General features: G+C 44.0%; 2 protein-coding genes across 2 annotated transcripts in view; both read right to left on the minus strand.

Moving 5' to 3' along the window:
• Positions 1–8,326, minus strand: part of LOC135822438 (uncharacterized) — a 44,179-nt gene extending 35,853 nt beyond the window's left edge. Inside the window, exons 1-11 of the mRNA XM_065335205.1 lie at positions 8,261–8,326; positions 7,719–7,790; positions 6,639–6,710; positions 6,116–6,276; positions 4,608–4,826; positions 4,257–4,313; positions 4,012–4,074; positions 3,122–3,607; positions 2,504–2,671; positions 1,053–1,175; positions 423–551 (exon numbers count right to left, since the gene is read on the minus strand). Of these exons, the coding sequence (XP_065191277.1) occupies positions 423–551; positions 1,053–1,175; positions 2,504–2,671; positions 3,122–3,607; positions 4,012–4,074; positions 4,257–4,313; positions 4,608–4,826; positions 6,116–6,276; positions 6,639–6,710; positions 7,719–7,790; positions 8,261–8,316 (1,606 nt within the window). The 5' untranslated portion in view covers positions 8,317–8,326. The remainder of the gene's footprint in view (positions 1–422; positions 552–1,052; positions 1,176–2,503; positions 2,672–3,121; positions 3,608–4,011; positions 4,075–4,256; positions 4,314–4,607; positions 4,827–6,115; positions 6,277–6,638; positions 6,711–7,718; positions 7,791–8,260) is intronic.
• Positions 8,327–8,463: 137 nt separating this feature from the next.
• The window catches only part of LOC135823645 (uncharacterized), a 119,078-nt gene continuing 114,632 nt past the window's right edge, over positions 8,464–12,909 (minus strand). The window contains exons 134-142 of the mRNA XM_065336493.1: positions 12,521–12,643; positions 11,966–12,062; positions 11,354–11,431; positions 10,990–11,061; positions 10,471–10,545; positions 9,833–9,907; positions 9,413–9,478; positions 8,948–9,023; positions 8,464–8,616 (exon numbers count right to left, since the gene is read on the minus strand). Coding sequence (XP_065192565.1) covers positions 8,464–8,616; positions 8,948–9,023; positions 9,413–9,478; positions 9,833–9,907; positions 10,471–10,545; positions 10,990–11,061; positions 11,354–11,431; positions 11,966–12,062; positions 12,521–12,643 — 815 coding nt within the window. The remainder of the gene's footprint in view (positions 8,617–8,947; positions 9,024–9,412; positions 9,479–9,832; positions 9,908–10,470; positions 10,546–10,989; positions 11,062–11,353; positions 11,432–11,965; positions 12,063–12,520; positions 12,644–12,909) is intronic.

Raw genomic sequence — 12,909 nt, forward strand, 5'->3', positions numbered from 1 at the left:
ACGCAAGCAGCAAAGAGACACCCAAAGAATTATCGCAGGCCCGAGAAGGAAAGCAAATGTTTTTGGTTTTCCAAATTTCACACACATTCTTCTTCTCATGGAGTATCATCGCAATCCACAGCTGACTGTCATATCTTGATTGCCAGAAGCAAAGAGCTAGCAGTAATTGTGTACAGTTTTCTTCACATAAAATGATTGGTCCACAGTATTCAGCGTAGACTATAGCGGACGCATACTGCGAACTGCATTGCACTAAAATGCAGATCATAGAAGCCAAGCTACCGCAATCAGAGTACATTTTTATCAGGAAAAGAAATACTCTGCACTGTTGCTAGAAAGGTGAGAAAGCCTATACTCGTATTAAAAAGGGGGTAAAGGAGCACTCTGTTTTAAAATGTTGAAATATTGTGGCACAAGCTTACTCTGACATTCCATGCCAGTGCCCACGAATCCACTGATGCAAGAGCACCCAAAAGATCCGATCGTATTGTTGCAAGTCGCATTCCTATCGCAGCCTGGATCGAAACTTGCAGTGTTGCACTCGTCAAAATCTAAACAGAAAAGCACGCAATGGAAAAAGGCACACTGGTATTAGAACAAAAAAAAACGTTGCTTGGATGACGACTACACCAATAGCTTATTGGTAGAGCATCGTCGGCCATAAGCGATACACCAGTAGACAGTAGACACACCAGTACAACAATATAGAGGCAGGCATATTAAGGCCATGCCAGAAAGAGGGTAAGAGAGAAAGATGGATTAATGGCTAGAAATAGACGAACCGAGCGTGAGGGCGAGAGAAAGGAGAGCGACAGAGAGATAAGAGATGGGGGGAGGGGAGATAGAGCGAGAGATAGAGAGAGATCAGTATAGAGGTGGAATGCAGCGGTGGATCCAGCGATTCCAGTATAAGTCAAAACTGAATAGCTGATACATATACATGGACATGCCTATAGTTTACAGTAGTAGTGATTTACGAAATTTAGAGGGTTCCGCGGAACCCCTGCAACCCCTCCTGGATCCGCCCTTGGAATGGACCTTCGAGTACATACCTTGGCAGAAAGTACCATTGCCAGTAAAACCAACTCTGCAATTACATTCAAAAGATCCCAGAACTTCCATGCAGGTAGCATCAGGATGGCAGTTGTGTACCATGCTGGCGCATTCATTATCATCTGCAGAAGCAATTCATCAGAAAGATGAGCAGTACCCAAAAGAGTGACATTGAAATTATAACAATCAGCTGGTATATAGGTTGAAAAATGCGGTAGCTGAAGTTTGCATAACAATATTAATGATAGCTTGCATGCCGTCCTACCGGTAGGACCACGGGTCCTACCGGTAGGACCCAAGAAATCGTGCTGCAAAAGTGCTTTTGGCTGAGAAATTTCTTGAAACAATTGTTGAGATGAGGTCTTTGTCAGGCAAAGTAATGGCGCAAAATGCAAGACTATGTCCAGTGCATTGCATACGCGCAATTTTATCAATTGTCAAAATGGCCGCACATACTCCTGTCGGAGCGCTAGCAACTCTGTCCAAAGTGAATTTTGACCATGGCACATCAATCGTGGTGAGGTACTAATGTTTTTATTAGTCTGCCAAGGCAGTGGAATGCATAATTCCATACACCATTTCCATGGTTACCATTTGCTGTTACCATGGAATTTCGTACTATGCCTTGTGCGATCACGTCTAAAATTTGTGGACTCCTTCATTAGCCCCTGAGCAACAGTTTAGGGTCAAGTTTTAGGTCAATGTTAGAACAGAGGCCATGCAGCATGTCTGTGTATGATGGTCCTACCGGTAGGTCCTACCGGTAGGACCGAGGTCTATGCAAGCTATCATTAACTTCCCAGATACTCCATTGGGTTATGATCTGAATGATATACTTTCTAAAGTAATCACCCGCAGGAAGATGGTATTCTTCCTTTTGGCCATAAACTTTGAGTTTTTTTTAGAAACCTTTGCAATCCCCCATGGAATGCTCCTCCAATATTATGTTTCTGAAGTCCATTTTTCCAAAAAGCAAGCCATCACATGAATCGGATTATGGCAAGATTTTATCCCAAAAGCACTGGATAGGGAAAACCATGTAAATCCAGGCCGTTTGACTCCACTTGCACCATGGTCATTTTGCGGTTCGAGCCCCAGGTACCTTCTCGGGCCCTTCTTCAAATTTCACTGAACTGCTCCGTGTTCTTTAAAATCACCAAAATCACCAGATAAGGGAGCTCACTAGACCCAGCTCATCTTTCTTTGAATGGACTGTAGTCCAAAATTATCGAAACAGGGCGGTGACCAAAAATGGAAAATACCACCAGGCTGGATTTTTAGTCGTGATTAGCAAAAAAGAATAGCAACAGTCGCAGAATGTGTTTCAGCGGTCGTGGTATATGTACCTTATAAGGATGTGACAGAATATATTCCATCCCTATTTTGGAGGACTGCCCAAAGTTTGCCATCGCCAAGCCCCCAGAAAACTGTGGCCTGGACGCAGACTTACCAACACAGATCATTTGCGTATTATTGAAGACAAACCCTTGGGTGCAGGGACAGTTGAACGACCCGACTGTGTTGTTGCACACAGTGTTCGGCAAGCTAGCGCACGGTGAGAAGAAAGTACATTCGTTCTGGTCTTGACAGCCACCGGGCAGACCGTTGCCAACGTAACCTGCCATTTGAAACCAACAACAGCATACACACAAACATAAGCACATAGGCTTAGAATCAGGTTTTGTCCTAAGCATACCAAACACAAAACGAACATGCTGAACGTGGCAATTGCTAGTAATTGTACCTGCTTTCACATGGAAATCGGAAAACCCAAACAACATTATTTGTTAACAACTCGAAGAGATGCGTAGGAAGGCACAGTTACAGCATCCAGTTACAGTGAAACCTGTCAAGGAGACCACTCGGATAAGGCAACCACCTGTCCTAGAAGACCACTGAAACCAGCATCAAGGGATGCTATTTCCAGTCAAAATGACCCTGGATAAGGAGACCACCTGGTACCAGAGACCACATCAGTTTGAAGGTGGATTGAGCGGTCGTCTTAGACAGGTTTCACTGTATTTGTAAAATCTCAAGCCATAGCTACAGGAATAGTCGGTAATCTTACCGCTGATGCATTGGCAGAAGAAAGTGCCGGGGATATTGCTGCAGCGTCCCAGAACAAGGTCGCAGTTGTGCGTACCAGCCGAGCACTCATTCACATCGGCGCAAACGAGAGGATCACCTGCACCGCTAGACTGCGTGTATCCTGGTCCGCATGAGCAGAAGAACGAACCAAACGTATCCGTACAGATTGCACCGATTATGGAAGCGCATGGTGACTGTGTGGTGCATTCATTGATATTCAGGCAATCACCGACACCACCGTCACGCTGAAACCCAGGTGAGCAGTCACACTCAAAGCTGGCGGCAGTGTTGCGACACTCAGACACGGTCAGATTGCAGTTGTGTGATCCGCTATCGCATTCGTCCTCCAGCACACAGGTCAGTCCATCACCGACAAACATCGCATTGCAGCGACATTCAAACGATCCCGGCAAGTTGAAGCACGTCGCATTCACGTTGCACATAAACGTGTCACATTCATCAATATCTGTACAGAAAGGGTACCAAGACAAAGAAATTTGGGCTTTCTGAAACTAACATGAGAGACCTCACACAGTTGGGATCAACACGTTGGACGGATACTATAATTGCACATGCTGTAATGGTCTAGCAAAGTGGCTAGGCATAATAAACTGAAGATTGAGGGTTTGATCAACTCTTGATACGGTAAGTTTTGATGTTTGTGAAAATTAATAATGTTGTACATGTAGATGTGTTTCGTTTGATCTGGAAACAACTCTACAAAGTGTTAGAAGCTGATACATTTTACCTTCTTACTATATTCCAAACTCATGATCAAACTTTTGCTTTACACTATTTCCTAGCGTTCAGCAGCAATGAGAACTGTGACGCACTTAGCAAGATCAACCAGGCAGCCCTAATAGCACATACCAACACAGCGCAGATAGTGGCCAGTGAATCCAGGTGGGCAGGTTGTAGAAGAGCTAGGTTGAGCTGGCAGTAGAAGAACACACAGTAGTAAGAGAATACCATTGTCAATAGATAACGACATTGGGGTGCCACATCATGACGTTCCAATCAGAATGATAAAGTTCCACTAGTCCAAGCAAGACGTTGCCTACGGTGTAGTTGCTACAGTACAGTAGCTCGTGCATATGCTATCATCTTCTGCTTACCAATGACATTGTTACTGGTCAAGGTACCGATCGTTGTGTCACACTCGTACTTCCCATCTACACAGGGAACGGAAAAAAGAACATACAAGTCGATAGTATTCACTAGGGACTCAACACGTTGATCACCTTAGCATTAGATATCAAAAACCAGCATCCTGTTTAGAGAAGTAGTCATCATTGTAGCAACTCACTGGGCTCGGTACACGCACTTACAGGGCAGTGTTTACACAGGCTAATATTAATGACAGCTTTAGGGCAAAATGCATTCCATCTTCGCAAAGAACCAGAGATTATGCCCCTTAACTATTCTGAAACATGCTAAGAAGTGGATCAAGTTTTCACCACTCTTACTTTGAACTGGTGCACCACCTGGCCCTAGAACCACCAGTCTGGGCACAGTAGGTATTGTTAGAGGCAAGATCGTTCCATTCAACACGAATCCAATGTCCAGCGGTGCCTGGAATGAAGCGCTTGATATTGGCACGTCCACACCACCCAGGCAGAAGAGTGTCGTTTGAAACGCATCAGACTGCAGCAGCTGGAAGTCAGGCCGGACTGAGTTCTCGGTTGCTGTATGCAGAAAAGGAATACAAAGGCCATGGCAAATAATTCTATCCACCTCTTGCCCAGTTTACTCAAAGTTTTCTACAACCTTAGTAAAGGTAGGACTGAAAAACAAAAGCTCTACCTTGGTGGATGAATGCATAGTTGGCCTGGTGGATGCAACAAGAACATGCCAAGCAATGCTTAGCACACTATACCTAAATTAGATGATATAACATCAAAGTTACCTCCTGGCTGTCAAAGAAGGTTCCTGGTTTCCAACTGAAAACGCGAGTTCCAACTCAACAAAATGGTGTAATCAAATCCATGTCAGCTGTATAGGGTGCGTGTCTATGTGATTGTAGAGTCAATGCCGATTTATGGCTGTATACATTGTGTGTGTGTGTGTGTGTGTGTGTGTGTGTGTGTGTGTGTGTGTGTGTGATTGTGTGTGTGTGTGTGATTGTGTGTGTGTGTCCCATATGGTGCAGTGGTATGTGCAGCGATTTCCAATCGATAGGTTGCGGGTTCGATTCCCGACGATTATGGTCACACACGTCTTTCTTCTCTTTCTCAGACTCTTCCTGACTTTTCTTTCATTCTCCTGGGTGGTTACCAACAGCCAGTGCATGCCGGAGTGGTGTTATGTGTGTGTGGGAAAAAAATAAAAAGACCAAAAAGTAGGGATTCACTGGCCAGAAAAAGCCACTTCATAGCTGTGTGGTGTAGACCAGGCTGAATAGTGGCGGTCAATTCTTCAGCCTTGCAAGCTGTTGAATGGTGCAATCCCAGCACAAGTTGCTATGGCTTCTGCTGTAGCATCGCTATCATCGCCTTCGGCGATGGGCGTCCAATGGTCCAATGGTGATTGTGTGTGTGTGTGTGTGTGTGATTGTGTGTGTGTGTGTGTGTGTGTTAGTCTTCGTGAGTGTGTGTTTTCGGGTGCTTGCTTGTGTTTGTGTGTGTGTAAAATAAAAAATAGGGATTGCTAGAATAAAGGCTGCTTCAATCAGCGGTGTGGTGTAGACCGGGCTAAAATCAGTGGGGGTCAATTCATCAGCCTTACAAGCTGTTGAATGGTGTAATCCCACCACAAGTTGCTATGTCTAACATAGCCGTTCGCTATCATCGCTTCCGCGATGGGCAGGTCTGAGGTCTGAGGTGTGTGTGCGTGTGTGTGTGTGTGTGTGTGTGTGTGTGTGTGCGCGCGTGTGCGCGAGTGTGTGTATGTGTGTGTGTGGGGGGGGGGGGGAGGGTATGCATGCATGTGTGTGTAGGAGTATGTGACACCTAGCATGAAGGACCAGCACACTTACTGCAAGCTATCTGAGGGCAAGTGTTTGCACCAGTTCCAAACAAGTTCAGGTCGTTGCCCATCTCCACTTCATTTGCTGTCAGGTTCAAAAACCTCAAGTGTTCGAACTCCATGCGACGACAAGAGCAGTCATCCATTGGATTCGCTAATAATGATAGATCCCTGTGATAGGACATCACAAAAAAATACATCATATAGAAAGACTCGATTAGAATCATTGTGTGTACTCCACAGGAGAAAGCGATCAGCAGATCTATTATCACTATATTTATCAGCCAGGCAGACAACCAGGCAAGCAGGCCCAGGGCATACGGACTAATGGGATACATATCTTTCAGCTGAGTTGCGGGATCACCACGAATTATTATCAAGGCGAAAAGTGCAACGTGGGTGACTATTGGATTTCGAAGTACGCACATTATATGCGACACAACACATTTTCATTTACTTGATCACACCAATGATATCTCTGCAACATTATAATACAAACAGGATTGCCTTTGCAGCATGTCAGGCACACTCACAGCGACGCAATCTGTGCTACGGTTGCGAAAGGCAAGGCGGTGATCAGTGAGATCTGATTGTTGAACAGGTCGCTGGAACAAGAAGAAAATAGATACAAGGTGATTTAGCAACAAGCTACAGTCTGCGTTGAACATTGCAGGGGAAAATTCCAGCATCGTAATAGATCTCGGTATACAGTGTATTCACATACTTATGCATGGTCACCTATGCATACTGGGTCCACACTGGTCAACAGATGCTTCAGCCAGCCTGGATGCAAGATATCGGACTTGTAACAGATGCAAACAAACTGAAAACAAACTCCTCGAGCGTTTGCTTGTCAAGCGGTCTGACCAGGCCAGCCGGGATTCTGGGTCCAGGCATCCAAGATCCAGTTTGACTGGGCCAGCCAATTTGAGATGTTAACACCAAGCGAGTTCTGGATTTGTTGTGTTCATATAAGACATCTCAGGTGCAGACCACCAGCTTGCTTGTCAGTGAGGCTGTTGACCAGTCTGGGTAAAAGTAGATATTTGTGCAGCCCGTCTTTCAAACGGCCTTGGGCTGGACTTGGACATATAATCGGGGCCTTTCGAGGAGTTTTGAAACTGCCAGATCATGACAATAGTCGCTAAGGACAAATGCTGGTACACTGGTAATCAAAGTTAAAAATGCATTGAGGTTTGTCATCCCAAAAAAGCTGATTCATGTATATTACTTCGGCCTCTATTTATCTATATGTGGCTGTGAGAGTTGTTTTCCTCTACTCATTTCTGGAAAACCACTACTGTGGTGAGGTTGATTGAGTGTGATTGCTCTGGTGGTGGACCACTACCCCATGTGCTGAATAGTCCCTGTGTGAGTGAAAATTTAAAACCAGCACCCAGTGAAATGGGTTTGCTCCCACACTGGAGCTCGCAACCTCTATTTCAGCACCCAGTGATTATACAAAAAGGCCAGATACAAAATAAAAAAACATTGGCGAGACACAGTCCATCTCTACATGCATAATACATGTGACAGTAAGAATACACTTTATTAACCTCATAGCAGTATTCCTGAACCAGCGGCCTACAGTAGTTTAGTTGGTTATGACTCACATGATTTGGAGCTGTGTATTACGAATGAACAGACCGCTTGGCAGGCTTGAAATCCCATTCAATCCCAGATCGCTATCAGAGGCAGGTATAGAAATGCACACAAAGCAATGCAAGAGACATCACAACCCTAACACCACTGCCAATACAGATGTTAGTTTAATCAATGATGTCATTACCCCACGTTTGCACCAAGTGGCTAATGAATAAATTACACAATCACCCATGTTTGCATCATGTGACTGATGAATTCTTGTGAAGCCACCCACATCAATACCTCAAACTTTGGCCGTGTTGAATAACAGCCGATAACCGCAAGTAAAATAGGGTTGTAGTTGCTAGCACTAGAGAAGGTTCATTTCACAGTATATGGCGCCATTGCCTAACCCACAAGCATAATCTAATGAACAGGATTGCAAGATGGTAAGTTAGCTTGGCTCAGTTGGATTACCAGGACATCGGGCAGCTGTAATACTGCCATGGTGGGTTAGTAATGTACTCACTCTCAGTGGGTCATGCTCTCTTGGTTACACTGTCACACTTACATGCTAGTGAGGGCGGTGAGTGGATCAAAGACGGTCGGTGGCAGAGCTGATATCATGTTCTCTCTCACAACCCTACATAAGGATAGATAATTGCAAGAAGAGATGTGCAATAGTCAGAATGTGTAGTCAAATAGGGACTAACAGTTACTGATAATTTTTGGCGGATTCAAATTTCAAAGTCAATAGGGTTTGAATTTGCCATGTCATAGCCAGGCTGGAGTCACACCAACGCTGATTTTGGGCTCACGTGCATCCAGTTTTTGTATGGACCCATCCACATTCGGGTGGTTTCCTTCACAGTTGAGTGACTCATCTGCTAGCAGTGAGTGATCTGGGCCCTCACGAACAGGTAACCACTGCTTGTAAAGACACATTGCACGCAACACGAGTGGCCACCAAACCAAGCGGCTGCACTTCTCTACGGTAAGAGCGGATCCAATTTGACCCCCAGACTTTGGTATTTTGTCGACTGCTGACGCCATCAATTCCAAACCCTTAAAAGCTCCGCACAAAGCTAGGTTGTCTAGTTGTGACATTCTACATTTTTATCCAGATCAAATTTCCCCAACAGAGGCCTTGATATAGAAAACGACATTCAAACACAGATTTTCCGGGGCATCTAAAGGTGCTCACTAACATGCAACGGCAAATTCTAAAGTGGAATAACACTTCACAACAACAGGAAACTTGCAGTAATTGTAGCTGTGGTACTCCGCGGAAGTCATCTGGCCGTAGAGAGGAGATATTGTTTTGATCTAGCAACCTGTAACAAAAATGGCCAAATCACATAGAACGTGCAAACTGTTCCAAGATAACAAGATTCTGATGATATTCCGATATTCAATTTCAAGTGTGTTCCGTCGTTACATCTAGAAAACTTAGATGCATCCTTCCATGTCTATTTTGTCACTCAACGAGAAGCGTAGTTCATTGTAGACGTTGCTTGATTTACATATAATCCATCAATGTACATGTACGTATGTATTTTTAAACTATAGCCAGAAGTGGCCGTAGGGGCGTCACTAGCTGAAGAGAAAACAAAATCATCAATGAGAGACCTGTATTCATGATGAGTGATGTGAGCAAGTGCATGCGGGGAAAGGCCAGTCCAGTCCTTGTTATCGCGCACTCCAGATACTTCTTCTAACTTACAATGACAGAAGACTTGATATATTCAGCCCTTGTGGAACGTCATTCAGGTTATTGGCGCTCAAGAATCTGCACAAAGGACACAATCGTCACATTGATAATCTCAGCTCTGCTTTAATTTCCGGCAACAAACGTTTGACTGCAACCACATGCATTCAAATGTGCATTCTTCGATTTCAAATGATGCCCACCTAAGGGTTAATACCATATGCAGTAGCATCGGAAATTTCACTGAGTTCATAGGTTAATAAGCAGCCAACATTACAGAGACATCAGAGTTGCAAGAATGGTATGTTCTTAAAATTCATTTCTCCCACTGGGAAATCCAATACATGTGTTCAAAGTGCAATGTTGATATCCGTTTCTAGCAAATTTGTTCTTTTCCATGTGTTATCACCCAATCAGAGCATTGGCAAGCCTTACAGTTCCTCCAGACGAATTTGGGATGAGAAGAAGTCTCTTGGCAGACTTCCGATTTGTTCAAAGACACGATTGAACCTGAAACATTTGCACAACAACACATCATAATTAGCAGTTTGAGGACCTGCACATCTAGCTTCAAAGCCTGATGAGCCCCAAGCATGCTGGGCAGCATGTCAAACGAAAACAACTCCATTCAGCTATCATTGAATGATGTCTGAATCGCCCAATACTGGCAATAGATGGGTTGTCACTTCACAACCCTTTTAAAAGTCCTCTCTGCACAGAAAGTGCTTGATGGCCGAAAGGGCACTGTACTTGCATAGTGTCCAGCATCCTATCTGACACACCCTGGCCACTCTCGTCTCCTCTACTGAAGTATGTATTTATGGAAGGATTGAGAAAATTCCAGCATCCAATTATAGAGACACACACGCACCACAATCCACAACCATGTTATAGGCAAAGAACACCAGTGACAAGTCTAGCTACTAACTCTCTAATGCAGGCAGCTTGTGTCATACCACAAACATATCATTACTGAATGATGTTTTAGATCGAGAGTGGAGCCATAGGCTGTGTCAGGACTTGTTTTGTTTGTTTCGTTTGATAGATCAACTATTGCACTATACTTGTCTTACCGTATGGTTTCCAGGTTGGTAAGATTCTTCAAAAGCTGCAGAGAAACCGTCTGCAGAGGAATATCCGTGAGCGTTCTGCAAAGGCATCACATTTGATAAACAGAAACACTCATAAGGCAATCATGGCACATTAACATGTGTCGCAGTCAGCTGCATCTCATTCCCGCCTGCCTGGAGGTAAGAAATGGAATCCTAATGAATGAGTTAATGAGGTAGGTGTAGAACGTCAGTACCGTTGGTCAGTGTCGTGCAATGTTATCACATGAGCTGATTGTAAAGTAACTGGTGGTGTTAGTGGATATTATAGTATAACTTGTAACTCTTTGGTCCTCTTTTCTTCTTATAAATCCTAACGAAGTGCAGCATTTAGCTGAAACTAACACCTGCTCTAAGCCCCTTGTCGTATCCCGATTCAGATGGATGTGCTTTATCAAACAATTCCACATTATGGAAATCACATATGCCTAGACTTTAAAAAGAAGTTAAAAGTGAAAGCATGCCCACTTCACACCGACTTACAAGCTACGAAGGCTTGCAATATTGGCAAAGATACCAGAAGGCAATTCCGAAGTTCGCAGATCCTCGATAGTCCTGATACAACATAAGCAAATAGCAAATGGAACATTGCACAGTGAAATGAACACACAGGGATGCACTAATGCTTCAAAGTGTATCACCCCACAAGATCAATAATTCAATATCCAGCTTAAAAATACTTGAGAACATGACATGCTGTGCTGTGTGACTGCATTGGGTTTTGTCTTATTCAAAGTCCACATTCATTTAAATTCATTTCAAGTGAAGCTTCAATGATTGATCATGCATACAAAAGAACGTTTCCACATGCTCATCTATACATTTACAACCTCAAGCAATAACTTACAGATCTGTTAGAGCAGGCAAGTTCCGGAAAGAGTTCGGGTCAATGAATGTGAAGTTTGGAGTCCTTCCAAGCAGAATGCTGTACAGAAGAATGAGACATATAGCAGGTTTGTAGAGGCAATGCCTTCAGTCACCTCGGATATTATGACTCCCAATCTAGCCAGCTCAAAATGAAACACACACAACATGCCCGGAGCCAACTCTCGAGGGGTGTTACATGCCCCAGTTTGGCTACAGGGCAGGTCATTTTTCCTGCCCAATTTCAGTGCCATGGAATGACTCCTCTCTAGATCGATGCATCATCATCATATCAGGTTTTTCATGTACACATTGCGCCACCAACGTGAGTACAACTAGCGGAGTAGTGGTGGTCCTGCCTGGAGAATATGAATAGTAGAGGAGGGATAGACTCTAGCAAAGAGTGCATAAGGATAGCTTTTTATTATTGCCACATAAATAATAGCACAGTGGACATTCCACGAAAGCTTGAATAGGAAAAAAATGATACATTCATGGCTGTGCCCACTATACCAGTGGCGCAGAACCCATCTTGAGGCTAACGTAGGAATTAGAAAATATGGGTAAGCGAAATATTGATGCACTATGGCCTTACATTGACTGTGTGTCGACTGGGTAGAGGAGTGGAGCGCTGACAACATCATTGCACTCAATTAGAGTGCCAATCTGCTGACAGCCTGGTGGAACATCAACTGCAGCAAAGACGCGGCAATCAACCATGATTACAGTGAGTGTGGCCGATTTCCAGCTTTAAAAAAAATAATTAAGGTTTCCCTGATCATACGGGGCTCAACACCCAGTGGCAGAGAGCATTACAGGTCAAGTGGAGTATAATGCAATTGTAACTGAGATTTGAAACTCGGATGTTGAGTCAATAATAGTATTTAATGTAGAAATGAAAGGGACTCGTATCCATGCATCCTTGTCCTTTTCCTAACTAAGATTTCATGCTCAATATGTTATGTGTGCAGTTTTGATTAGCATGATTGCTTGACTGTGAAGCAACACACACAAACACACACACACGCACATACACACACACACACACACACACACACACACACACACACACACACACACACACACACACACACACACACCATGCAGAATATCACCAGTGTGTGTTAATCATTAGCGTGCAGTCACCTACCTTCACATGTTGTGCCATTTCCAGTGAAGAGAGTGTTGCACATGCAGGTGAACGAGCCGTTGATATTATTGCACATTGCGTTGACATCACAGTTATGCGTGTCCAGGTTGCATTCATCATTGTCTATCACACATGGATGGAGAAAGATAGTAGGATACATCATCACATGATCGACATTGTGCATTACCAGTTCGGCATGGATCAAATGCAGACAAGCCTCCAGGCTACTGTGCTCATAATCTCATGGGATCTGGATCAGTAAGAGAAGCTGTTTCACTTCAATTCAGATATGTGGATGAATTCAAACTTCTGAGATGGCTAAGGACTGCAATATCCTTGGCTAGGGTGAGCTTTTCCAGAAATGCCAGAGAAGTGTGCCCAAAATTCGC

This window comes from Sycon ciliatum, chromosome 8, assembly GCF_964019385.1.
Source record: "Sycon ciliatum chromosome 8, ocSycCili1.1, whole genome shotgun sequence".
NCBI lineage: Eukaryota > Metazoa > Porifera > Calcarea > Leucosolenida > Sycettidae > Sycon > Sycon ciliatum.